The following is a 26,150-nucleotide window of genomic DNA, read 5'->3' on the forward strand; positions in this document are numbered from 1 at the left end:
GGCCTTGCTGTTTTCCTTCCTATATGAGAGGCATTAATTAAAGTGCTATTAAATGCCCTGAGGATGCAAGCTGGAGGCTCCTGTTTTAAATGCAAAGCATCTTGCAGCTGGAGCATTCTGTTCTCTGAATAGGGTTGTGCCCTTCTCTGAGTATGGCTGCCCCCTTCTCAGCCCTGTGCCCAAATAACTGTCCTGACTATGGCAGCTGAGCTTTAGCTTCTACTGTGCACCCCATTGAGTAACCCCTGGTGCAGCTTTTGAGGTCGGAGGGGCGGAAGGGGAGGTAATGGAGGAAGTTGCACATCTCTGAAGTTTCCTTGAGAGAAATCTGCAGACAGAAAAGTTGCTCCCCTTTCTCCCTGCTGCCTTTAGAGCCAGGTGGGTGCCAGTGGATGGTAAGAAGCTTTATTTTGCAGGGTTTGTTTCTTTTCAGTCTTAAACTGCTTTTTCCTGTCCCAAAAGAGCAAGTGTTTCTTAAAATGTCTGCAGTGCACTCTTAAAATGCTCTAGAAGAGTTTACAAATCTGTCAGCTCCTTTGATCCTCCAAGCTTGCTTCTGAAGCTGTAGGATTATTTGATGCCATAAAAAGGGGTTGATTTTCTTCTTTTGAGGATTAAGAATCCTGAGAGGCATTAACTGGGAAATCACCTACCCCAATCCTGAGCTTTTCAATATGTAACAGACTCTGCTGGGGATTGAAATACAAATGATGTGGGAGGCCCCCACCCAGCTGTCCTGCAGGAAAGGTAATGGGAGTGTGAAGCATGGTGCAGCTGGGTTCGTGGTGTCTCTTTCAGATAGAGGATTTGCAGCTGTAGCATGAAGTTGAGTTAATTTCCTGAGTTGAGCGGTAACAGCAGGAGGAAGCAGGTGTTGTAACGGGTGCTGGGGAAACTGGGCAAAAATGACTCTTCCTCAAGAACTGGGACTGAGCATGAGAGGGGCTTGGGAGGCATTTCTCCCATGGAGACCCAACATGTGGGGCTTTATTTTTAGGTGGAGGATGTGGAGGGGGAACAGATGTTCTCGATGACTTATTTTTAAAACAAAAACACTGCTCGAGCTACAAAATTAGCTCAGAAAAGCCACCGCTTGCCCTGAAAGATGCTCGAATGGAAAACTTTCCGACATCTCCATTCTCAAAGCGTGTGAAATAAAGGTGCGACACCAGCTCTCGCTCTTGGGAAGCCACGTCAGTGGAAACTGTATTCGGTGATTAGGGGTGTCTCAGGCATTTGATCTGTCCTCTGCTAAGGCCCTGCTGTGCGCTGCGTGGCCTTGCAGAGCAGCACACCCAGAATAACTGAAGTTGCTCAGAAATACCAGGGCCCATCAAAGGAGGCGCAGGGCGTGTGGCAGCGATGTGAGGAAGACAAATGGCTGCGGTGGAGGGGGTCAGGCAGTGATGGGGGCTGGGGGAGGGCTGCATGTGGATGCTGGCAAAAAGAAAGGGTGTAAATTGATACTGGAAAATCCTCACAGAGGGATTTTGGTGAAGCATGTACGCACGGGCATCCTGCCTTTGTGCTGGGACAGATGGAAGGTTTCAGTCATCAGCGTGGAGCAACGGCTCCTCCACCTCCCCACCTCTGTAGAAAAAACCCTTATCTCCTGTTCCAGTTCGAGCCCCTTGCTCGGAGGCTGGTGCAGGTTTCAGCTGCTGCAGATTTCCGCTGGCTTTCAAGTGAAAACAGCTTTGTCCCGGCCCAGCGGCTGCGGCTTTTGTTCCTCTGGGCTCTTCTGCTTTGCTTTGAGTCCTAAAGCTGCTCTGGGTTGGAGCTCAGAGGCTGAGTTGTCTCCAGCCAACCATCAAACTTTGCTCTGGAGGGGTCCTGATATGATCCTGCCTTCTCCACTCATCCTTTTACTTGGGGGTTGATCCTGCTGGGCGCTGAGTCCCTGAGCAGGGGCAGTCCGCTGTCGGTGGTGCAGGGAGAGCTGCTGCTGCCGTGGGAAGGGGAAGAGGGGGCCAGGGCAGTGGCGGAGAAAGCCAGCAGGGTTTTGCAAACAAAAAAGAGTTGGGAGAAGCTGTAGTGAGGCAGGGAGTTGGGAGAGCCAGCCCCGTCCCCACCGCTCTCACTGCCCTTTTGTCTGTGTTTGCTTCCTTCTGCCGTCTGGGCTCTGCTCTCTTGAGAAGCTACTCCTTCCTCTCCTAAAAAGGACAGTTAAATGCCACCCAAAGGACAGCTAAGACCTCCTAAAGCTCCTGTCAAAACAGCAGCGTAGCCACACAAAACCGATCCAGCTGAAGGAACCAAAGTGCCTCTGTTCCCTCTGGCTTGGCCACTCTTTGAATTTCTCTGCCTCCCCCTCACCTCTAATTTGGGCTCAGAATGACTTGTCCTGCTCCCAGCCCATGGCCCCAGCTGGCGGCCGTGGGGCTCAGCCCGGGGACCCCCCTGACCCTGCTCTGGCTGTTCCCCCCAGCTGGGTGCCATGGCCAAGCTGCTGGGGCTGCTGCTGGCTCTGCTGGGCTGCGCCGTGGCGCTGGATCCTGCCCTGGAGGAGGCCTGGGAAGGGTGGAAGAGCCTCCATGCCAAGAAGTACCCAGAGGTAGGTCCTGCTCCCCCCAGGCCTCCCAGCATGTGCTGGGGGCTGGCTCCTGGGGGCTCTCACCCAGAGCCACCCACACGCACCCACCCCGTCCCATGTCCCCGTGCTCCCTGGGGACATTTCTGATCCTGCTGCTGCTCTGTCCCATGGCAGGAGGCCAAGGCTGTCCGCAGGGAGGTCTGGGAGAAGAACCTGCGGCGCATCCAGCAGCACAACCAGGAGGAGTCGCAGGGACAGCACACCTTCCACCTGGCCATGAACCACTACGGGGACCTGGTACCTGCTGACACACCCAGCACCTTCCCCCAGGACCCCTTCTTGTACCCAGGGCCTGATCTGGGGACTGGGGACCCCTTGATGCACCCAGGGCTTGATCCAGGGATCGAGTAGCCCCACCTCGCTCTGCTGGGAGCTGCAGGTGCCCCTGGGGCTGGGCTACTTCCCGGGGGTCAACTGGCCAGTGGGGAGCTGCCAAGGTGCCGGCGAGGAACTGGTGGCATCACACGAGCTTTCCCTTGACAACCTGCAGACGGGCGAGGAGTTTAACCAGCTCCTGAATGGCTTCACTCTGGCACAGTGGGAGGAGCCGGCACTGCTTTTCCAGGCTCCGGCGGCCCTGAACGCCCCGGCAGAGGTGGACTGGAGGGCAAAGGGCTACGTGATGCCTGTGAAGAACCAGGTGGGCACGGGACAGGGGCTGTGTGATGGGTGCTGGGAGTCTGGGCAGCAGAAACAAGCAGCAGCTTCTTCCCAGGCACCAAAAAACCCCTAGGCAACCCCAAGAAGCAGCTCCTATAGTTTTGGCCACTGCAGTTTTGCAGCTGAGGAGCTGGAGAGCAGCACCAGGGGGTCACAGCATCCCCCTCTGGTGGGTTTTGGGGTAATGCTGTGACTCCCTTGCTGTCCCCATCTTGCCCAGGGGCACTGCGGGTCATGCTGGGCATTCAGTGCCACGGGGGCCTTGGAAGGGCTTGTCTTCAACCAGACCGGGAAGCTGGTGGTACTGAGCGAGCAGAACCTCATCGACTGCTCCCGAAAGCTGGCAACAACAGCTGCCACGGCAGCCTCATGACCTGTGCCTTCCAGTACGTGCACGAAAACGGTGGCTTGAACTCGGAGCGCATTTACCCCTACACGGCTACAGTAAGGAACAGCGGGTGGCCCTGGGGACATGGCAGAGCTGTGCTGTCAGGTTCCAGCCCCAGCATCACTCTCTTCCTCCTCTCAGGACACCTCCAGCTGCCGATACAACCCCCAGGACAGGGCGGCTAACTGCTCCACCATCTGGCTGGTGGCCCAGGGCAATGAGGTGGTGCTGGAGCATGCGGTGGCGGCTGTGGGCCCCATGTCCATGGCGGTGGATGCCAGCAACTTCCACTTCTACAAGTCGGGTACTGTCTTGCTTTTCATGGTGTGGGTGGGTAAACTGAGGCAGGGCTGCCTCATGGGAGGCTGGGCTGCTGAGCCCTCACTGAGCCCCGGAGTTTCCCCAGGGCACCCAGCCCAGGGGAGTAGGATCCACCACCCTGGTTTCACCTGGAGAAGAAGAGTTGGGGGCCACCCCCAGCTCACTCAGCCTTTGCTCTTCCCAGGCATCTTCAGCAGCATGTTTTGCAGCCAGCAGGTAAACCATGGGATGCTGGCCGTGGGCTACGGCACAAGCCAGGAGCCCGGGTGCAACGTGAGCTACTGGATCTTAAAAAACAGGTAGAGGCTGAGGGTGTTGTACCCCTAAACCTGCCACCCTTTCCTGCCCCCATGCATGGCTTATCCCCCAAGCCTTCTGGGGTCAGAGCTGCATGGCAGGAACATCCCTGCCTGGCTCCTGGCCCCACCTTGCTCGCCCTCCCGGAGCGGGGCTATGTCTCCATGTGCATGGGAATGCGGATGTGCTCATTCGCCATCTCTTCCTGCAGCTGGTCAGAGGTGTGGGGTGAGCAGGGCTATGTCCGCCTGCTGAAGGGCGCCAACAACCAGTGCGGGGTGGCCACCCAGGCCAATTTCCCCATGCTGTGAGCCAGGGCTGCGGCGGGAGAGGACATCCCTCCCTCCCTGGGCATCTCTCCCTGCCCTGGCTGTGGATCCACGGCTGTTTCCTTTGGAAAAAGGGTTTTCATTTGTGTGTGGTAAGAAGCAATTAAAAGTGGCATGCCTAAATGCTCTGCGCCTGTGAATGGTGACCGGGCAGGGTTTGGTGGCCAAGGCATGGCTGATGCAGCCAGTCCTTTTCCTGATGGGAAAGGCAAAGCTCCCTCCACACAATGCTTGGCGAGAGGCTCTTTCTCCGTGCTTTTCCTCCCAGCCTGGCCATCTCTTTCCCTTCTTTCCCCTCCCGTGGCCCCTCTTCCTTCCAGCTGAATCCCAAAGGCCACCAGCCAGGGCTGGATTTTCTGGCTGTGGCTGCAGCTCTGCCCAACCCTGCAGGGGCTGAGCCAACAACGCTGCCCCTGCATGCCAAGCTCTTTTAAAATAGGCCTTTACCCCATTAAACCAGCGTGACAAGGCACAAAATGAACCTTCCCACACACACACTGCATTTTTCCCCCTATCCTGAATAATTTGAGGGATTTAGTGCCATGTGCAGCCCAGAGGGCGAGGGGACCAGGCTGGGGTGAGAGGGGCTGCAGGGACACAGGGCACGGCCTGTGGCAGCCTGGTGTGCAGCATGGGCTCCCCAAAATATCCCACAGCTGCCCCGTATCCCCCGTGGGAGCAACCACACAGCAAAGCATGGCCCCAGGGGCACTGGCTGGGGGGAGACTGCTGTATCCATGTCCCCCTTGTCCTATATCCCAGTGGTTGCTTGTCGCAGGAGCCCCTGTCCCCACCGCGGCCCCCCAAGGGTTAACCCGCCCGGGCTCCCTGCCCACACCCAAGATGGCCGCCGGGGCGCCCGCTGAGCGGCCGCAGCCCGGGTTGACCCCTCCCGCACGCCGTAGCCCGGGCTTCCTTTCCAAGATGGCGGCGTCCAGCGGGAGGAGCGGGCGGAGGCTGTGGGCCGCGGTAGTACCCGCCGCCCTGCTGTGCCTGGTGGCCCGGGCCGCCGAGGAACCGAGCACGGCCGACTTTGACGTGCGGCCCGGCGGGGAAGTTCACTCCTTCTCTCGGAGCCTGGTGAGGGGCGAGGAGGGAGGGGTGAGGAGAGGGTACGCGCCTCTCCTTGATTGGCTGCGCGGCACGTCGCGCTCTCTTCCCGCCATGGGGATTGGCTGCCAGCCAGCGAGGGAAGGTGGGATGAGCTGGTGGCGGGGGGGTTGGGGGAGATCTGAGCCAGTTGCTAGGGGGCCGGTTGCTAGGGGCGGGGGGACCCCACCTCTGACGGGGGCAGGGGAGGTGGCCCAGAGGGACAGGGGTCCCCAAGGGGGGGGTCTCCAAAGGCAGGAGGCTCCCAAGGAGGAGGGAGGACCCCAAGGAGAAGAGGATCACCAAGAAGGGAGGGGGGCCCCCAAGGAGAAGTAGGTCCCCAAGGGAGGGTCTCCAGCAGAAGGAGGTCCCCAAGGAAATCGGCTCCCCAAGGTGGGACAGTCTCTGTGGTGAGGAGGTTCCCAGGGAGGGAGGCTTGCCATGCAGAATGGCCCCCAAGGAGAAGTTCCCCAAGGGGGGAGTTCCAAAGGGAGGAGGTACCCCGAGGGAGGGGGAGTTGCCAGGGTGAAGCAGGTCTCAAAGAAAGAGGGTCCCCATGGGAAGGAGGCTCACAAAGGGGAAGGAGCCCTATGGAAAGAAGGGCTGGAAGTCCCTGGGCCCCCAGAACATGGGTTCCCACCCCAGCACCACGGGGTCCTGCTGACACCCCATGGGGGATGAGGGCTGCACGGTCCTGGGCTCTGTCTGCACTCCAGTGGGATCTGGACATGGACGTGGTGTGAGCTCCTCCTCGGTCACCCCCAGGGTGAGGCTGCCAGGGGATGCACAGCCCCAGTAATTCTCTCAGGTGTCCCCAGATCTCACCTCATCACCAAGAAGTGGTTGTTGGTGAACAAAGAGAAGGTCCTGCTCGAGCAAGGCTGCTCACCATCATCTTCTCTTCTTCCAGGGGGATTACACCTGCACCTTCACATACTCAGCTCAGGGAGGAACAAATGAGGTGAGTTGAGCAAACCTTTGAGTGTTCGCCTTATGCTCAGGCTTTACAGCTACACAGAGTGAGAAGCTGGTCAGGACGATTTCGTTTGTAATGAGCTGATTCCAGGGACCGGGAGCCATGAGGAAGGGTGGTTGTACCGTTTCCAATGCTGCGTGTTTGCAAAAGTGAATTTGCTCCCTGAACGCAAACATCCTTCGTGTGTTGCAATGGTGCTGTGGTTCGCGAGGCCATGACATTTGTAAGGCTTAACAAATCTCTGGGCCAGATGTCTCTGGAGAACAGGGAGTGACATTTTCATATCCCGGTTGGTGGGAAGGACCTCATAGGAGTAAATCCTGTGCTCTTTAGGAGGCTTGAAGGTTTTTGTAGCTCATGTTGCTGCTGATACACAGTGCTGTGCAGATAAGCAATTTGTACTTTCTTATCTGCAAGTCCTGTTAGAATCAGGTCCTTTTCTTTTAGTGTAAAGAGAAATGAGACTTTAACTTTTTTCTGTAGCTGTACTAATGAAATCATGGAGAGGAGAGGGCAAGCAGGCCTCAAGCTTTGTGCAACAGAAAATTAAAGGGGCCATCAGCAAGTGTTGTATAGTTATGTTGTGTTATTTTAGAACAGTTGAAACTTGCCATGCCTGCAGCTAGGAGGGGAGGTGAGTGGCCTCAGGGGTGAGCAGGAAGTGGGAGGCTCTTACTCACATAAACTCTTTGGACCTTTCCCCTCTGCAGCAATGGCAGATGAACATTGGAGTCAGTGAAGACAACCTGCTCTTCTCCTGTTCAGTCTGGAGGTGTGTTCTTTAACCCCAAACTTTCTGAGGCAAAAGCAGCAACAAGGCAGGTGTGATCTGGGCTGGGGCCCTGCCTCCTGGCTGGGTTTGCCTCTCTGCAGGGCAGCACCAGAGGGCTTTCCTCTCCCGAGAGGTGCTCTGACTTGGATGGGCTTTTTAGCCAGGCGGTGGCTGATAAGTGCTGCTCCCCTCTCTCCCCCCTTTACACGAGATGAGCTACAAGAGAAGCAGAGGTGGCTGTGGAGGGAGGGAGCCATGAGTACCGAGCTCATCTGCACCTCCACCCTCTCTGCTGATGTCAAAGACTCTGCTTTCTTGTTTCAGGCCCCAAGGGAAGTCATATCTCTTCTTTACCCAGTTTAAAGCTGAAGTGAAAGGAGCCAAGATAGAGCATGCCATGGCTTATGTAAGTCCCAGCTGATCACTTGGGAACAGGTGTGTGGGAGGCTGCTATAACACATGAATTGGACATGGAGAACATTTATTAGACATCTGTCCCATAAAACGTACTCCATCATGTCCCTAATTAGAGAGTGCCGGCAGTCAGGAGAGAGGCTGCAGGTAGGCTCTGCTGCACCATTTTATTTCTGCTCCTTCAACATCATCGGTTTGCCATTGGCTTTGCCAGCATCGGTGACTCCAAAAGACACCATCCTGCCAGGGCGCACTGCATGAGGGGAGGTTCAGTGTGCCTCAACAAATTGCGTGTGACAAAGTAAACAAAACCTCTGTTGGTGCTTTTCTCTGGTTCATTCTTCCATTTCCCAGGCTTCGGTGGCGAGGCTTTCAGTCACCCAAAGGACACACGTTTGTGGTTTAATAGGAAATGGAAAAATAGCCAGAGATTTTCCTTCACCTTTCCTTTGTGGATTTAATTATTTCATTCCATGTTATTAAAACACAAGTTCATTCTTCAGAATGTGCTGTTTGGTTTTTTCCTGCTTTAAATACAGTAGCTTCTTGGATTGCTTCAACTGCTTAAACCTTCTTCCTTCCCATTTCAGTCTCAAGCTGCAGTGGGTGCACAAAGCGACATCCCCTTAAAACAGGAAGAATTCGAAATCACCGAAACAACAGGTCTGTGACTGAGAGAACGACGTGAGGAAGGGTCTGGCGTGGGAGATGAGCTTGGCTGTATACCAGGAGACGTGTATTTAAGCTTAATGCAGATAGGTAACAATGTGTAGGAGAGCAGTGCATGTTATGGAGTTGGGGGGATAGTGCTCTTGATCCATAGCTGGCAGCAGGATTCTGTAGGTCCTGTTCCAGTGTAAATGGTAAATTAGCACGGGGGAAGAACGGGTTTATCAGAACATGTTTGTCGTGTGTATAAAAAAGAAGTGCAATGCCCAGCTTGCTGGCTTTATTGTCCTGGAAAGGAACCAGCAGGGCTGTTTTGTTCATGCCTTACCATCTGTTTATCCTGTGCTTGTTTTCTCTCTTTCTAGTGTCTCACAGGGAAGGCAAGTTCCGTTTTGAACTGTCCAAACTCATGATTGTGGCAAAAACACCCCATGATGAGCTGTGACCCTGAGGCTGGTGTTGGGCAGGGTGTTTTGGCTGGAAGAGCATGGCAGATAAAGAGGATTACTTGATAACTGGTTTTTTTGGTTGGCCAAACCTTTTACGTTTTCCATATTGAAATGTGCCAGGGTCCAACACAAGTGGGACTTGGAGGTGTTAAGACAGATGCATTCTGTCTTGCGTCAGAGTAACAATGTGCTTTGCAGCTGGAAACCTCCTCTGAGACTCCTGATCTGCAGCCAGCCATTCTGTTGCCTGCTTTCTGCTTGGTTGATCTGCTGAATATGGTAAAGCTCCCCTTGAACGGGGGCTCCTTATCTCCCTTGCTAGGAAGAGCAATGCAGAAAGATAAGTGGCTGAATTTAAGCAGGGTTTGCTAAAGGAAAGTTGTTAACTCTGTAGTCTCTGGAGGGGAGACAGGATTTCTCTCTCTGCAAGCATGACAGGAGCAAATAATTAAATTGGGGAGGGGTGGGGAGGAAAGGATTGAGTTGGCCAAAGCTGTCTGTCTCCTTGCTGAGCGCAGCCACAAAGAGCATCACTGGCTTCGCTGGGGAGGATGTTGTGGACCTGCCCTAGTGCAGAGCACGGTCGGAAAAACTTGGCATGGGGAAGGCAGAGCTGCTTATTCTGACACAACCCAGGAATCAATCCAAGCAACACTTTCATGTCTCAGTACAACTACAGGACTATTTTCTACGTACAGAATTGATTTTTTTCTTATCTAGAGTAATAACAGTGAGGGAATGTGGAATTCCTTTCCTGTGTAAATAAAACACAAATAAAGAAATAAAGCATCGTGCTCTGGCCTGAGCTTGCTCTGCTCTGTGACTCCTGCCCTCTCCAATGGGATGCCCAGCGAGTGGCACAACCTTCAGCTTTTCCTTGGCCAGGAGGAGCCAAGATGTCACACAGGAGTTTGGAGGCTGCGGAGGGTTTACGGGGGTTCTCTCTGCCAAGAGGAGTCCCAGCACATGAGAACAAGGCTCCAGCTGTAAGTTTGCCTAACCCAGCACTGGCATAACGAGTGCTTTTGATGCTTGGTGATGGTTGTGGTTGGTAGCTGCTTTGCCCGTTTTGGGGGGGTTTCCCTGGTTTTTGGCAGTCTGGGGGTACTTTGCACTGGGGATTTTACAAGCTTTCTTTTCCAGTCTGTTCCTAAATCTTTCTTCCTCTGCCGTGTGGCTCCTTCTGGATCTGCAGATCACCTGCAGGGCCCAGGAGTGTCCCCAGTGTGCTCCTACCTGAGCTCCAAGCTACATGTAGGGCGCTGATGTTGCAGGTTTCTGCCCTTTCTCCCTGTTTAACTGGTTGCTCAGAGGGAACCAGACCAAAGGGACTATCCCAGACTTGTACAGCAGGGTTGGGATGGCAAACGCAGGCCATAAGATGGCTCTTCTAGCAGAGAGTGTGCTCTCCAGGGCAAAAAGGCAAGAGTTTGGGTACGAAGTGGGTGTTTACCATGGGGTGTTGGGGGAGAGGTTTCAGATTAGACACCTGTATGCGAAGGAAAGCTGGTGGCAGGCATTTGGTGGGTTAAGTGTGGTCCTGGGGTGCACGGAACTGGGGACAAAGGGAACAGCTGTGAGTCGGGGCTCATCTGAGCAGAGATGTTTTCATGCAATTAAGGAGCATCTCGCAGCTGGTGCCGACATGCACCTCAAACAGAACAGCGAAGCGTTTCTGGCTGTCAGCGCAGCAGCTGCCACCACTGTATCCATCAGCCCCATTCCACTTTGCCTGCTCGCTGCATCTGCTGCTAACTCCACCGAGCTGTTTCCAGCTCCGGCTCCAATTCAGCACATACCTGACAGCTGCCATGAGCCCAGGGGGGACGGGAACGTCTGTTCTCAAATGCTGCGCGCCAAAGGCCGACTTCACCCTGCCCTCCCCGAGGGACCAACACCTCGGTGGATCTTGACCGTGTTCTCCTCCAGGCACACCTGTAAATGTGCTTCACCCCCACCCTGAGCTGCATTGCGCAATTAAATGAGCTGTGATAGCTGGAGCCAGGCCTATGAAATGACAGAGGTAGGGGCTTTATTGCTTTTATTCAATCTTTAAGGCTGAAAGTTATCAGTGCCTTGAGCCAGTGGTGGAAAGGGAGCAGTGAATGGAAGCCATGGAGCCGTGCTCTGCCCACGAGTGCTGGCGGCCTCCTGTGCCTGGAGACATCCCATGGAACAGGAGGCACAAGGAGGTCACAGAGATAAGGCCGGCTGAGATTGTGTGGCATCTTGTATGCTAAAAGGGCAATTTTCAGTGTTCAAAGCAGAGATCGTCGTGTTGGAAGCGGGCCACAGCTGGTGCATCCATGCTCTGAGAGCACAACGCTTTTACAACACACCCGTAATGAATTCTGCAAAGTTGCCTGTCGCTTTCTGCTATCAGGGTTGTGCTTTTTTAGCTCCCGCTGTGCAGCGAGGGGATGCGGGGATGCAGAGGAGCATGTGTGAGTGCCTGCGTGGGAGCAGGATTTGCTCCCCCAGGACCCCAGACCTGTGCTATTGGTTTGTGCTGGGTTTTGCACCACGTTTCCTCCCACCAGTTCAGCACCAGCTGTGCAAAGCCTGGAGCTGCTGTGCTACAGAGCAGGGGCAGCCTGGCCGGTAGTGATGCCAGGGGCAGAGAGCAAAAACCCCAGGTCTCAGAGAGAAATTACCATTTAAAAGACAAAACCAACTGCCCCTGGCACTCATCACTGTCAACCGCCTTTGTATCAACCGCATGGAGCACCCAGGCCAAACAGGTAAGTTTATTTAAATAACTCATCAAAGCTACCGAGTTTGCTAAAAAACAACCACCATAACTCAGTCGAGGACATGTAAAATGTATGAAATTCTAGGGAGAGCTTTGGACAACCACCGAGGAAGGCGACGGAGTCATCACAGTGGTACTGCCACGGGAGGCTGGTTGGGTCTTGGATGAAGGGTGTACCTGGGGTGCAGGGATGGAGCAGGTCCCTCCAACCCCCTCCCTGCCCCGAAGGACAGTCGCTTGCCCAGGTGAGGTGGGATCCTTCTGGTCTCAAGGACTCATCTTTCAGGAGGCCAAAGCCCACGCTAGCCTGCAAGGTGCAGAAGCACCTTCCTGCCCTGGGCAGCACAAGTCTGGACCGTGATTTGCTCCCATCACATCATGGAGCTGCTGAAACACAACCTTCTAGTAATAGGGTCTCGCAACCGTTCACCCAACCAACTGCGTACCTGCTCTGAGACACCTTGGAGGTGTTACACACCGTGAGCCTTTGGTTTGGTTTTCCCCCAGGAAGGTTACGACAGAGTTCAAGGTGAGAAGTTCAGTGTCGTGGTTTAGCGGCAGCTCGGCCCCACACAGTCGCTCGCTCACTCCCCACCGGTAGATGGGGGAGAGAATCAGAAGGGTAACGCTCGTGGGTTGGGATAAGAACAGTTTAATAATTAAAATTAAAAGAAACAACAGTAGAAATGCAATGTAAAGGAGAACAACGAGAGGCGCAAAGCCCCGGGGGAGGGGGGGGAAGGGAGGGGAGAGGGGGAACGAACCACCGGAACAAACTGCCCGCGCCGCAGCCGCTCGCCACCCGCCGACCCGACGCCGTGCTGCCTCCGTGCTGGCGCTGCAACTGCCCCCCCCAATATATTGGTCATGGTGTCACATGGTATGGAATGAACCTGCCATTGGCCAGTCGGGGTCAGCCGTCCCCACCATGGCCCTGCCCCTCCCAGCCCCCCCTGCCACGCGGCAGAGCGCGGGAAGCTGGAAAGGTAGCTGACCCCCACAGTGAGGAGAATTAACCCCTTCTCAGCCAAAACCAGCACATTCTCCACCCCTTATTCCATACCATTTACACCATGCCCAGGTCCCATATGATGCAATACAACTGTACCAACCACCACCCCTCCCCTTCCCATCCTTTAACATAATACACAGACATCATTCCCTTAGTTCATGGACCTTCCCTGTACAATGTCCATTAAAAATGTCCATTGAGTTCACCCAGTCCATGACTCTGGGCTCCATCTGTTGTATCAGTCTTTCCGGGTGGGAGAGATGATGTGTGTGGCGTTGGGTTGCTGCATACCGAGTCAGTCATCGTTCCATCACTGCTGCACGGCTTGTTTCATAGTTTCATCTTCCATGGGTTGGGAGGCTCGTACTCTGATATCATTGGTACAACACAGAGGTGACACACAGTATTATATAGCAGTTCATTGACTGTTTTCACCCAAAATCAAATCCCCTTGAGGCACACATCGGATTTCTCCATCCTCCCGCATCACCCACCAAGTGCACCCAGGTCCTTGAGCAAAAGCAATCCCACGAATGGGTTTGCCTTTGCTGGAGGCAGGAAGAACCCAGACTGTTTTGCCCAGCATACTTTTTGTGTGCACTACAGGGACTCTATCCCCTTCCACAGTATGTAGGATTTCTGACTGGGCAGGGCCAGCTCGGTTGGCAGATCCCCTCGTGTTGACTAACCACGTGGCTTTTGCTAAATGTGTATCCCAGTGCTTGAATGTTCCACCCCCCATTGCTCTCAGTGTAGTTTTTAACAGTCCATTGTACCGTTCAATTTTCCCAGAGGCTGGTGCGTGATAGGGGATGTGATACACCCACTCAATGCCATGCTCTTTGGCCCAGGTGTCTATGAGGCTATTTCGGAAATGAGTCCTGTTGTCTGACTCAATTCTCTCTGGGGTGCCATGTCGCCACAGGACTTGTTTCTCAAGACCCAGGATAGTGTTCCGGGCAGTGGCGTGGGGTACAGGATATGTTTCCAGCCAGCCAGTCGTTGTTTCTACCATTGTAAGCACATGGCGCTTGCCTTGGCGGGTCTGTGGGAGTGTGATATAGTCAATTTGCCAGGCCTCCCCATATTTATATTTCAGCCATCGTCCCCCATACCACAGAGGCTTTACCCGCTTCACTTGCTTGACTGCAGCGCATGTGTCACATTCGTGGATAACCTGTGCAATAATATCCATGGTCAAGTCCACCCCTCGATCACGAGCCCACCTGTATGTTGCATCTCTCCCTTGATGGCCTGAGGTGTCATGGGCCCACCGAGCTAGAAATAGTTCACCCTTATGCTGCCAGTCCAGATCCACCTCAGCCACTTCAATCTTGGCAGCCTGATCTACCTGCTGGTTGTTTCGATGTTCTTCAGTGGCCCGACTCTTGGGGACGTGAGCATCCACATGATGTACTTTCACAATCAGGTTCTCTACTCGGGCAGCAATATCTTGCCACAATGTGGCAGCCCAGATGGGTTTGCCTCTGCGCTGCCAGTTGCTTTGCTTCCACTGCTGTAGCCAGCCCCACAAGGCATTTGCCACCATCCAGGAGTCAGTATAGAGATAGAGCACTGGCCACTTTTCCCGTTCAGCAATGTCTAAGGCCAGCTGGATGGCCTTTACCTCTGCAAACTGGCTCGATTCACCTTCTCCTTCAGCAGTTTCTGCTACTTGTCGTGTAGGACTCCATACAGCAGCCTTCCATCTCCAGTGCTTTCCCACAAGGCGACAGGACCCATCAGTGAACAGGGCGTATTGCTTCTCATTTTCTGGCAGTTTGTTATACAGTGGGGCTTCTTCAGCACGTGTCACCTCCTCCTCTGGTGATAATCCAAAATCTTTGCCTTCTGGCCAGTCCATAATCACTTCCAAGATTCCTGGGTGACTGGGGTTTCCTACTCGAGCCCGCTGGGTAATCAGTGCAACCCATTTACTCCACGTAGCATGAGTTGCATGGTGTGTAGAGGGGATGTTTCCTTTGAACATCCAGCCCAGCACTGGCAGTCGGGGTGCCAGGAGCAACTGTGCTTCAGTATCAACCACTTCTGAAGCAGCTCGAACCCCTTCATATGCTGCCAATATCTCTTTTTCAGTTGGAGTATAGCGGGCTTCGGACCCTCTGTATCCCCGACTCCAAAACCCTAGGGGTCGACCCCGGGTCTCCCCATGTGCTTTCTGCCAGAGGCTCCAGGTAGGGCCATTCTCCCCGGCTGCAGTGTAGAGCACATTTTTTACATCTTGTCCTGCCCGGACTGGCCCAAGAGCTACTGCATGGACTATTTCTCGTTTAATCTGTTCAAAGGCTTGTCATTGCTCAGGGCCCCATTTGAAATCATTCTTTTTCTGGGTCACTTGATAGAGAGGGCTTACGATCAGACTGTAATTTGGAATATGCATTCTCCAAAAACCCACAACGCCCAAGAAAGCTTGTGTTTCCTTTTTGCTAGTTGGTGGAGACATGGCTGCTATTTTGTTGATCACATCCATTGGAATATGACGACGACCATCTTGCCATTTGATTCCTAAGAACTGGATTTCTCGTGCAGGTCCCTTCACCTTACTTTGTTTTATGGCAAAACCAGCTTTCAGAAGGATTTGGACTATTTTCTCTCCTTTCTCAAAAACTTCTTCCGCTGTGCTGCCCCACACAATGATGTCATCAATGTACTGAAGGTATTCTGGATATTCTCCCTGTTCCAGTACAGTCTGAATCAGTCCATGGCAAATGGTAGGACTGTGTTTTCACCCCTGGGGCAGTCGATTCCAGGTATACTGGATGCCCCTCCATGTGAAAGCAAACTGTGGCCTGCACTCTGCTGCCAGAGGGATTGAGAAGAATGCATTAGCAATGTCAATTGTGGCATACCACTTGGCCGCCTTTGACTCCAGTTCGTATTGAAGTTCTAGCATGTCTGGCACAGCAGCACTCAACGGTGGAGTGACTTCATTCAGGCCATGATAGTCTACTGTTAGTCTCCACTCTCCATTAGACTTCCGCACTGGCCATATGGGACTGTTAAAGGGTGAGTGGGTCTTACTGATGACTCCTTGGCTCCTCAGTTGGTGAATGAGTTTATGGATGGGGATCAGAGAGTCTCTGTTGGTGCGATATTGCCGCTGGTGCACTGTTGTGGTGGTGATCGGCACCTGTTGTTCTTTGACCTTCAGCAACCCCACAATGGAAGAGTCCTTTGAGAGACCGGGCAAGGTAGACAGCTGTTCAGTTTCCTCCGTCTCCAAGGCAGCTACACCAAAAGCCCACTTGTAACCTTTTGGGTCCTTGAAATACCCTTTCCTGAGGTAGTCTATGCCAAGGATGCACGGAGCCTCTGGGCCAGTCACAATGGGGTGCTTCTGCCACTCATTGCCAGTTAGGCTCACTTCGGCCTCCGATACAGTTAGCTCTTGGGATCCCCCTGTCACTCCAGCAATGCTGATGGGTTCTGCCCCTATATAGTTTGATGGCATTAAGGTGCACTGTGCGCCGGTGTCCACTAAAGCTTTATACTCCTGTGGGTCGGACGTGCCAGGCCATCGGATCCACACAGTCCAGTAAGCCCGGTTATCCCTTTCCTCCACCCGGCTGGAGGCAGGGCCCCTCTAGTCCTGATCATGGCAGTCACAACTCACTTCCTGTAAATGTGAATCAGGAGTCCCTCTATTACACTTAGAAATAAAATCTGCGCTTCTACTCCTCTGTCTGGGGACTTGTTCACTGGAAATTGGAGCAGCAGCTTTCCTGGAAGAGCCTCCCTGAGTGACTGTTCTTCCTTGCAGTTCATGCACTCGTGCCTGTAGGGTCGAGGTAGGCTTGCCATCCCGCCTCCTCATGTCCTCTCCGTGGTCACGCAGGTAGAACCATAGGGTGGCCCGTGGTGTGTATCCCCTTCTTTGAGCCAAAGGACGCTTATTCCTAACAGCTGAGACACTGCTCTGTCGAGGTGGGGAGTAGGACAGATCTTCTTTGAGTTGCTGGACCTCTTGGGATAGTTTCTCCACAGCAGAGACAAGCGAGGAAGAGATATTTGTGTCGTAATCCCGGAGTCTATCAATCACCTCCACCACCGTTGGTGTCTCGTCATCTTTCCAGGACATCACTGCCAATGAGTTTGCATGCGAAGATGGTGCGCTCCGTACAAACTTCCGCCACATGGGTCGTGTGCACTCGGCTTCATCTGGATCTTTGGATGACCGTTGATTGTACAGGTCACCATAAATCACCTCAAACACAGCTAATTCCCTTAGATACTGGATGCCTTTCTCCATAGTTGTCCATTTTCCTGGGCGATATGTAACATCTTCTTTAAAGGGATACCTTGCCTTCACTCCAGACAGGAGTCGCCTCCAGAGGCTGAGGGCTTGTGGTTTTTTTTCCTATTGCTTTGTCAACGCCCCCTTCCCCAGAAAGGGATCCCAATTGTTTGGCTTCTTTTCCCTCTAGTTCCAGGCTACTGGCCCCATTATCCCAGCATCGGAGCAGCCAGGTGACAATGTGCTCACCTGAACTACGGCTATAATCTTTTCGCATATCTCACAACTCGCTTAAGGACAGGGATCGGGTGGTCTCTATTTCATTTATTACTTCTCCCTCCTCTCCCCGCGATGGCCCTGGTTCTTCATCATCCCGTTCTAAACGAGTTGATGTCCGCTTCCAATATTTCGTCTTGTGTATGGGGGCAACTGATACTGGTACGGGTTTATTTTCTGAGCTAGCTCCGGTACTTGTTGTGGGGGTTTGAGTGGCTGCAGTGCCTGTCCTCAGGGCTGGACTGTCTACAGTGCCAGTCACTTTGCATTTCAATCCAGAGACATTCTCTTCCCCCTGGGGGCACTGAATACTGTTGAGCAGGGCTCGGTATGCATGGGTCAGACCCCAGCATGTTGCAGTTATCTGTGTCTCTCTGGAGTTCCCAGTGTAACAACATACTTTCTCCAAATATTCTACTAGTTTTTTAGGATTCTGCACTTGTTCGGGGGTGAAACTCCAAAACACTGGGGGTGCCCACTGCCCTAGATATTTGCCCATGCTATCCCACATGCCCTGCCACTGGTAAATATCAAGCCTCGGGGCAGATTTCTGGGTGATATTCTTAAGTTGCTTAGTCAAAACCAAAACAACCTGCCCAAAAACTAACAATAAGTGCACCTTAACCACCCAAGGATGTTCAAGATACAAAGACGTTGTTGTAACAAAGGCACAGACATCATAGAACAAAGTTGCAAAGGTATTATTCTGTATTTCCTCCATATAAAATCTCTCAGAGGAGGAGGTATAATTGCTAATTGCCTCAACAAGGTGGTATCCGAAGTAACGGTTTCAGCAAAAACCCCAAATACCAGATAAAGCTGAAAACGAGTGCTTGTATAACAAATCTTGTAGGCAAAACGTTACAAATCACAGCAGAACACAGCAGACTAAACAAACCAACACCGATTTTTAACACCAACTGCAAAAAGGACAACATGGTGCTGTGACCAGCAGCTGTTGTTATCTCCAACCCTTGAGCCCCACGTTGGGCGCCAAAAAGACTGTCGTGGTTTAGCGGCAGCTCAGCCCCACACAGTCGCTCGCTCACTCCCCACCGGTAGATGGGGGAGAGAATCAGAAGGGTAACGCTCGTGGGTTGGGATAAGAACAGTTTAATAATTAAAATTAAAAGAAAACAACAGTAGAAATGCAATGTAAAGGAGAACAACGAGAGGCGCAAAGCCCCAGGGGAGGGGGGGGGGAAGGGAGGGGAGAGGGGGAACGAACCGCCGGAACAAACTGCCCGCGCCGCAGCTGCTCGCCGCCCGCCGACCCGACGCCGCGCCGCCTCCACGCTGGCGCTGCAACTGCCCCCCCCCCAATATATTGGTCATGGTGTCACATGGTATGGAATGAACCTGCCATTGGCCAGTTGGGGTCAGCCGTCCCCACCATGGCCCTGCCCCTCCCAGCCCCCCCCCGCCACGCGGCAGAGCGCGGGAAGCTGGAAAGGTAGCCGACCCCCACAGTGAGGATAATTAACCCCTTCTCAGCCAAAACCAGCACATCCAGTTCCTTGGACTCCAAGCTAAGAGCACTTCGTGGGCAAAGGAAATGAAACTGTACAGCAGGAGCCCAGGATCACCTGGAAAGGACTTATTCCAGCATAGGGTGGGTTTGCAGACCCCAGGCAAGGGTTAGACAAAGTCAAGAGGTTCAGTCTTTTGTAGAAACAAGGAGAAAATGAGTTAGCACTACAGAGGACAAGAGGACCTCAAGCCTAGTAATGGTCAAAACACGCATATGTCCTATCCTCAGTCTCAGAGGAGGCAGAGTCCGGCAGTTATTGCCAATGGCCCATCTCAACCACCTTCATATGTTGTCCTCCTCCAGCATCTTGTTAACTCCTTCACAGATCTTCTTCAGGTGGGTGCGGTAGGGCTCGGATGGCCCGTAGAGAGCTGAGAGGAACTCATAGTCCGCAAAGTGATTGAAGACGTGGTTGATGCGGGAGTGGGATTTGGCCGTCAGGTGGCCATTGACAGCCTGGTGCAGCAGGTCCCGGCACTCCGTGAGGACACCCGACATGACCCGGCGGTCGAAGGTGAAGTCTATCTGGTGGAAGCTGACGGCTGTCATGGCCAAGGTATGCACCTTCTTGCGGAAGCGCTCCATCACCAGCAGCTCCTCAGGGTTGAACTGCCCGTTGCGGTAGAGCACGCCCAACTTCATGACAATCTTTATGAGGTTTTTGATGATCTTCTGGGCCTCTTTGCGGTTGTGGGTGTACTCCTTGGTGGCCCGATAGAGCTCGTCCAAGATCTCGCTGCTGGTGTCATCAATGAAGACGTTGGCTATGGTCTTGGTAGCCATCTTGCTCAAGAGCTTCTTCTGGGCCTGCAGGGCCAGGCTCTTGGTACTGAAGGTGTCCATCTCTGCAGGGGAAAGAGGTACGCACACAGCTCAGCCCGTGCCCTGCATCAGCCCCGTCCCCTCTCCTCCCCACGCAGCAGGGAGGAGGAAGAGCATCTCTGGGCAACGGCAAGACTGAGAGGAGCTCCTGGGTGCCAGGGCAGGCAAGAACTGAGCTCGCTCCTGGGTTTTGTTGGTGGGATGAGTTACAGGGTGTTCCCACCTTCCTTCCCCCCAACTCTGGGGAGAAGCCACAGCGCAACAGGCAGTGTCAGAGGTGAGCAAGGTCTCCAGACCCGAGCATTGCCCAAGACCTTCCATCCCTGTCTCCCTCCTGCAACTGGCACCACCCTCCTCCACATGCAGGAAGGACTCTTGCCCCATCATTTTAACATTTTTCTTCCTTAAAACCTGACTCATTTCCTGCAGGGTGAGTTGGGGACAACCCAGGTGATGGCTGACTCACCCACCACAGCCAGCACAGCCAGGTGCTGGCGTATGGCCCGGCACCTGCCAGCATGGCCGGTTTGCAGCACCCACCGATGTGCATTGAAGCCCTTTTCCCCAGTGATGCCCACGCCATCAGAGCGCAGACTTGTTCTGCTGTCATCTTGGCTTCCTCCGAAGCCAGCACAAGCATCGCACGGAGGTGAATAGTTCAGCAAGCCAGAAAGTTCACCCCTTGCTTACCTACAGCCCGACTCCCCGCACCCCAGCAGGACCAAATCAATCACCTTGGGCAGATTACGATTCTAAAAACCACTGTGAAAGAATAAAATGCCACCAACCCTGGAGATGCCTCTTGCCCCAGGAAATAACAAAATTGCTGGGAGGTGAGAACAGCACAATAACAACCGGCTCCTGCACCAGGATGAATGGGCAGAGCTGGGGGTTGCTTATGCAAGAGCCTGCACGTGGCATGGTCAGCCTGGCAAAGCGAGAGCGGGGAAGGGATGGGATTGCACTATAAATACATCACCAGGGAGGAGAGAAGAGCTATTTAAGCTAAAGGATGCTGCTGGTGTGAGAATGGATTGGGAGAAATTGGCCATGGCTATAGAGAGGAGAGTTGGGGTTATTCTAGTGCAGAACCAAGTTCCTCTCCATCATGGGCAGCCCTGCGGACCCCCTGGCCAAGCTGCCATCCAGTCCCGGACCCCTCTGGGGATCCTCGATCCTGCTCCTACCATCACGGAGCGCACACCGGGCTCTCAGGAGCAAACCACGGCCTCCCGCAGAACTCGGGTACCACACTGTGCCCAAGGCTGTCTCACTGCAGCCGGTCGTGCAAGAGCAATGGTGCGTGGGCGACGGTGCAAGCTGAGCCCCGGCTCTCCGGGCACCTTCCAGCCGCCGGCTCCCCGAGCCCAAGGGCTGCCGAGGCTCTGCGAGGGCGTGAATTAAGTGAGTGGTAACTGAGCCACTGTCACCGCCACCGTGCAAGCTGCCGCATGTAGCGTTATTTACAGCCCTTAGGAAAAACACAGGAGTTTGTATTTCCTTCGATGTGAAAACATTGATTTTTGCCAGTGTGAGCTTCAAGCTGAGGCTCTCATGCTTAATAAGACAGAAATGACAAAGCAGAGGCTGCTCTCACAGAGCTATTGGCAGCTCTTAGGCAGGTCGGGCTCATTTAACGCTAACAGCCCCATGTGTGAGACGCTGCTGGAGCCGAGACTGGAGGGATGGGCAGAGGCAACGTGGCTCCATCTTCTCTCCCTTGGCTGTAAAGGGGGACCCGCTCTGCCTCCAGCAGGCAGCCTCTTCTGGAAGGACCGGGGCTTTGCCGTGGTGTTGCCACCCTGGATGTCCCCCCCCTTGCATCCCATGGCGGTTGTGGGGTGCCCTGGGCTCCCTGCCGGGAGCAGTGCCCAGATAAATAGGAAATCCCACACCTGAGCTCTCTGTTGGGCGACCACAGCCATAAAGCGAATGCAAACTCCACCTACGGAGCCCATAAAAAAATAGGAACTGCTGGCTCTTGCGAGCTGCCCCACGTGCCCACAGCTCCCAGTTAGTGACTGTAATAACAAATCAACCCTCCACCCCTGGCACTGAATAACGCCTGGCTGCCTTGCAGCCCTCTCCTGCGGGGAACAGGGAGATGAGCATCGCTGATGGGGGGAAACTGAGGCACAAAGTGGTATGGGGGGGTGTCTCCTGGGCCCCAAAAGTGAGACCTGCTCCTTCTCCAGTGCCTGTGGGCTGTTTGGCAGGTTGCTCTCTGCAAACTCCAAGGAAACCCAAGCTCACCTCCCAGCACGTTTGCTCCTGATCAGCACCGGGCTGGTTAACCCAGCACCCTCCGCACCACGCTCTGTCCCACCAGGACCTGCTGACTCAGCACCGACCAGGAGATTTCACCAGAACGAGCCGTTTTCCTGCCGGGAAGGGTCCCACAACCCCATTGTTCATGGAGGGGCTGCTATCGGTGCAAGGAAGAGGCAAGCATTGCCCTGATGAGCAAGCTCGAGACCGAAATAAACCACCCCATTTCCTTCCTGTCGCTGAAGTTTCCAGCCCTGCTCAGGGCTTGTTTTTTTCACCCCCCCCTTCTTTTTAATGAAAACGCCCTTGAAACCAGCTTCTTCCACCAAAAAAGAGCAACCAGGCATTGCTTTCACTGAGTCCCTCCCTGCTCCGGAAGAGCGCGACAGGGCTGTGGTCCCAACAGTGGCTTTGGGGACAGTCACAGCCCTTTTTGGGGTTTTTTCCACCCATTTTTCAGGTTTCAGGGAGGTTTTGCAGCCCTGAGTGGTGTGAGGGCTGAGTGTTGTGGTGTGAGGGCTCGGCCGAGGGCTGGGCCGCCCAGATGTCCTGTGTGAGGTAAGGATGCGGTGACACAGCCGAAGTCCCTGCCCTGAGGACGGACACATGCCAGCGCCAGGGCACGGCAACATCCCAGCCACGCTGCTGCAGGCCAGGGGAGCTGAGGACCAAACTCAGGCTGGCAGAGGACAGGCAGCCCTGCCGGCACCTCCACCAGCAGCTTTGGCGTTCCTCCCCACTGGGCCGGCACCTACAAGCATCTCATCCAACGCCTGGCTGCAACCTCATCCCACCATCCCATGGGGACCCCCCAGTAAAACACCTCCCACACCATGGCAGGCGCAAGCGAGAGCAGAGCCTGGCCCTCTTGTTAGAAAGCATCAATTAAAGCTCCCTTCTGCAGGGGGGAACACAAGACCCCGTCATCCTGCCAGCACCTGGGGCCTGTGGCGCTGGCACACACCAGGGCAGAGCCGCCACGTGAGCACCGCTGGCAGCTCATTTAGGGCAGAGGGGCTGAATCGAGCAGCGACACCATCCAGGGTTATTTCTACCTGCCCCAAAGGTCCCTCTGCCCCAACCATCCCAATCACCGGGTACCCACCAGTGGCTCCGTCTGCTCGTCCCCCCCACCAAGCCTCCCGCCCGCTCCCTTGGCAGCAGGCTGAATATTTCATGCAGGAAAGCAAAAGCACTTAAATTATTTATGGGGCAGCGTGGAGCATGCGTGCGGTGCGAGAGGCGGGCTCAACAAAGCTCCAGCTGAGAGCAGAGGCACATCTTCCTCCTCTTCCTCCTCCTCCTCCTTGCCAGGGCCATATTAAATTGTAGCCGTCTTGCTACAAGTTTCCTCTGACACAGAAGCATCATCTCCCCAGCCGGGGCAAACATTTAATGCTGGAGATCCCCCTGGTTTTCCCTCCATCCCACGTGCCATTTCTTCCCACTGCTCTGGAAAACACCCCTGCTCCGCACCCCAGCATCCCATCACCTGGAAATCCTCAGAGGAAGCACTGGGGGGGGATGTGGATAGGATCCCACTGCTCCACTCTCAGTCCCCCAGCATCACTTTCCAACAGCTCCCCATGCCTCCAACCCCCATTAATTAATTAAACCCTGCCGCCGTGCTGGATTACAGGAGACAAGTCGGAATGCCGGCACAGCACAGGGATGTAACCGGAGAGCCCGGCTGCCGTCACCAGCCGTGACCCCTCCAGTTTCCAGCCACGTTCCCCAAGACCCATTTTACCAGCGCTGGGGCGGCAGAGGAGGAGGAAGGACGCCTGCCGCCTTTCGCAATAGCCATCCCTCGTGTGTTGCCATGGGCGCAAACAGCACCGAGAGCTGCTGAGCCCGGTGTGTGTGTGCCGAGCAGGGTGAAGCCACAGAGGAAGCCACTGAGTAAACACCTTGCCCAAAGAAAAACTAATTTCTTGGCAAGGATGGGAAAACCCGTGGCCGCCTCGGCTCCTTGCAGCCAGCTACAAGGCTGGAGTGAGAACCGGGGATGCTGTGGGGAGCGCTGGTATCGCATCAGCTGGCACCGCATGGTGCCGGGTGGTTGTATCTTACTGTGCTCACTGCTGGTGCTTGTGCCAGCGCCGCTACCAAGCACTCGGCCATGGCCCCGTCATTGTCCCCACCACCTCTGGCACCGGGATCTAAACTCCCCTGTCCCATTATCTCCTTCCCATAGTGCCTGCGAGAAGGAGCCGCAGCTTTTTGTTTTCTCCTTTGCACTAAATCCAGCATGCACCAACATCTGGGAATGCCGATCTGCCCCAGCAACTCCAACGTGTCTGTGCAAAGAGCCGGGCGGCCGATCTAAGGGGGCTCTGGCAATGCCAACCCCAGGCGTGGGTGGTGAATCCCGCCGGCACTTCCCATTTGCCGGCACCACATGGGAACGGGATCCTGGCACAGAGTGCTCTGACCGTGGGTGCTCTGGCACGGGGAGGGGGTGACACCCATGGTGCAATCCTGGGGTGCTGCCAGGGGCTGATTTGGGCTGGGGGAGCTGATCCAGTGCCGTATCAAGGAATCCCCCTGGGATTACCATGCCCTGGGGCGGGGAGGCAGCTGCAGCACGGAGAGGAGGAAGAGGATGAGGAAGTGGGGGTTATTTTATGGTGAGGAGGAAGAGGAAGGTGGGGGTTATTTTGGAGCATCTGTCTCGCCTTCCATTTCCTCCTTTTCTTTATTGAGCTGCCATCAAGCCGCTCTCTCCGGCAGCAACTTCCTTTCTCCTTCGCTCGGAGCAGATGGAGGCTCAGGAGACTCATGGGGAAGTGGAAAACGGAGTGGGGGAGAAGCAGTGGCCAAACTGCTGTCTGCCTGTCCGTCTGTCCCGTGGCAGGGGCCCTGGTGTATCACATGCTTCCTGCCCGGGGATCAGCGAGGACAAAGCCGCTCCGGGAGGGGAGGAAAGCTCCATGGTTCAATTTGGATCCGGCGCTGGGCTTGGGGTCAGCGGAGAGTATTTACGGGCCAAATTCTTCCCCGCTCCAGAGCCGCTAAAGCTTTGGTTGGTGGGAGTTGGGAAGTTTTACACCCAACTCTGCTGCTCCAGGCAGGATCCAGCCTTGCAAAAGGGGATTCACCTCTTCGGGAACGGAGGAATTCCACCCGCTAAGGCCCAGCAGCCGGGCGCGGAGGCAGGACGGGGCGATGCACGACGCCAAGCACTGCCATGGAGCACCCATCCCTGCGCTCGCACGTGGGCTCCGCCGATGTCCCCACGGCAGGGGGCTCTGGCACCTTCTCCAAGCTCCCGTTAGCCATCACCCGCCAAACCCGGCGGCGTTTCGAGCCGCCCCCTCAGATTTCCCACTGGTTTTTGAGGGAGATCGCCCTTTCCCCGTGTTTTAACCTCCTGGGGAAACTGAGGCACGGCCAGGGGCTCCCGGGAGCAGCCCCGGGCTCTGCCCACCCAGCAGCTCCCACTCCTCGGGGCTCCCCAAACCCTCGGGGTCCCCCCCCGGGGCCGCGCTGCCCCGTGGGCCAGGCAGGGCCGCTGGTGCCCGGTGACACCGGGGGGGGGGACACGGCCGATGCCCCGGGGCGGGCGGAGGGGTGTGCTTTCTTTCGAGGACGAGAGGCTTCGCCCCGCCGCCGGTCCCGGAGTGGGAAGCACGAACCGGGCCGGTACCGAGCACCCCCACCTGCACGGACCGGGGAAGTTGGATTGGGGGAGGGGGGGGCCCGATCCCGGCAGCGCCGCACCGGCGGGCAGCAGAGCCCGGCCGGCCCTTACCTGCTGCCTGCCTCGGCGGAGCGCGGCGCCCGGACCGGGGCTGCTCCGGTGCCACCGGCGGGACGGGGCGGGGTGGGGCGGGGCGCGGCGGGGGGTTTCCCTTCCCCCGGCGCCTCTCCCTGCCCGGCGCGGCCGTGCCCCCGGAGCCGGTGCCCGGTGCCCGGCGGGTCGGAGCCTCCCGCCCGCGGCTGCCGCCAAGTCCCGGAGCGGGGCCAGGCGCGGCGGCGAGCGGGGGCGGGACCCGCGGGCGGTGCCAGCCAATGGCGGCGCGGGGCTTGCTACGAAGCAGCCAATGGGAGCTCTCGGCGGGGGGTCCCTCGTGGGCGGTGGCGGTCGCGGCCCCCGTGGGTGCGCGGCCGTCGTGCGTGGGCCGGTCCCGTTAGCGGGGCGCGGGTCAGGCACGGCCGTGCTGTGCGTGGGGCCTCCCTCGGGGCTAGACGGACCCGAGTGGGTGACAGGGTCCCGCGTGGGTGATAGGGTTCACGCGTGGAAACGCCGTAGGATGCTGGCCGGGCGACGGGGC

At 55.5% G+C, this 26,150-nt stretch overlaps 3 protein-coding genes across 4 annotated transcripts; 2 read left to right on the forward strand and 1 right to left on the reverse strand.

Annotated features, from left to right (window-relative positions):
• Positions 1–288: 288 nt before the first annotated feature.
• Positions 289–4,727, forward strand: LOC135316284 (procathepsin L-like). The gene is given in 9 exon segments (XM_064469296.1): positions 289–378; positions 2,429–2,554; positions 2,708–2,830; positions 3,084–3,233; positions 3,474–3,591; positions 3,594–3,697; positions 3,783–3,945; positions 4,147–4,261; positions 4,471–4,727. Coding segments are annotated over 8 exon segments (990 nt in total). The 5' UTR covers positions 289–378; positions 2,429–2,437; the 3' UTR covers positions 4,571–4,727.
• A 689-nt stretch (positions 4,728–5,416) lies between these two features.
• Positions 5,417–9,762, forward strand: MYDGF (myeloid derived growth factor). The gene is made up of 6 exons (XM_064469297.1): positions 5,417–5,668; positions 6,588–6,638; positions 7,364–7,425; positions 7,750–7,831; positions 8,430–8,502; positions 8,874–9,762. Exons 1-6 carry the CDS (start codon positions 5,432–5,434, stop codon positions 8,951–8,953), a joined length of 585 nt encoding a protein of 194 aa, XP_064325367.1. The 5' UTR covers positions 5,417–5,431; the 3' UTR covers positions 8,954–9,762.
• A 9,003-nt stretch (positions 9,763–18,765) lies between these two features.
• Positions 18,766–25,856, reverse strand: TNFAIP8L1 (TNF alpha induced protein 8 like 1). 2 transcript variants are annotated; one of them, XM_064469302.1, is made up of 2 exons: positions 25,628–25,856; positions 18,766–19,628 (listed from the first exon to the last, which is right to left on the reverse strand). In XM_064469302.1, the coding sequence occupies exon 2, from the start codon at positions 19,624–19,626 to the stop codon at positions 19,066–19,068; it is 561 nt and encodes a 186-aa protein (XP_064325372.1). In that variant the 5' UTR covers positions 19,627–19,628; positions 25,628–25,856; the 3' UTR covers positions 18,766–19,065. The 2 variants fall into 2 exon arrangements, with proteins under 2 accessions (XP_064325372.1, XP_064325373.1); XM_064469303.1 differs by lacking the exon at positions 25,628–25,856 and adding an exon at positions 21,859–22,601.
• Between the last annotated feature and the right edge of the window lie 294 nt (positions 25,857–26,150).

The sequence above is a fragment of the Phalacrocorax carbo genome, chromosome 19, assembly GCF_963921805.1.
Source record: "Phalacrocorax carbo chromosome 19, bPhaCar2.1, whole genome shotgun sequence".
Classification (NCBI taxonomy): Eukaryota; Metazoa; Chordata; class Aves; order Suliformes; family Phalacrocoracidae; genus Phalacrocorax; species Phalacrocorax carbo.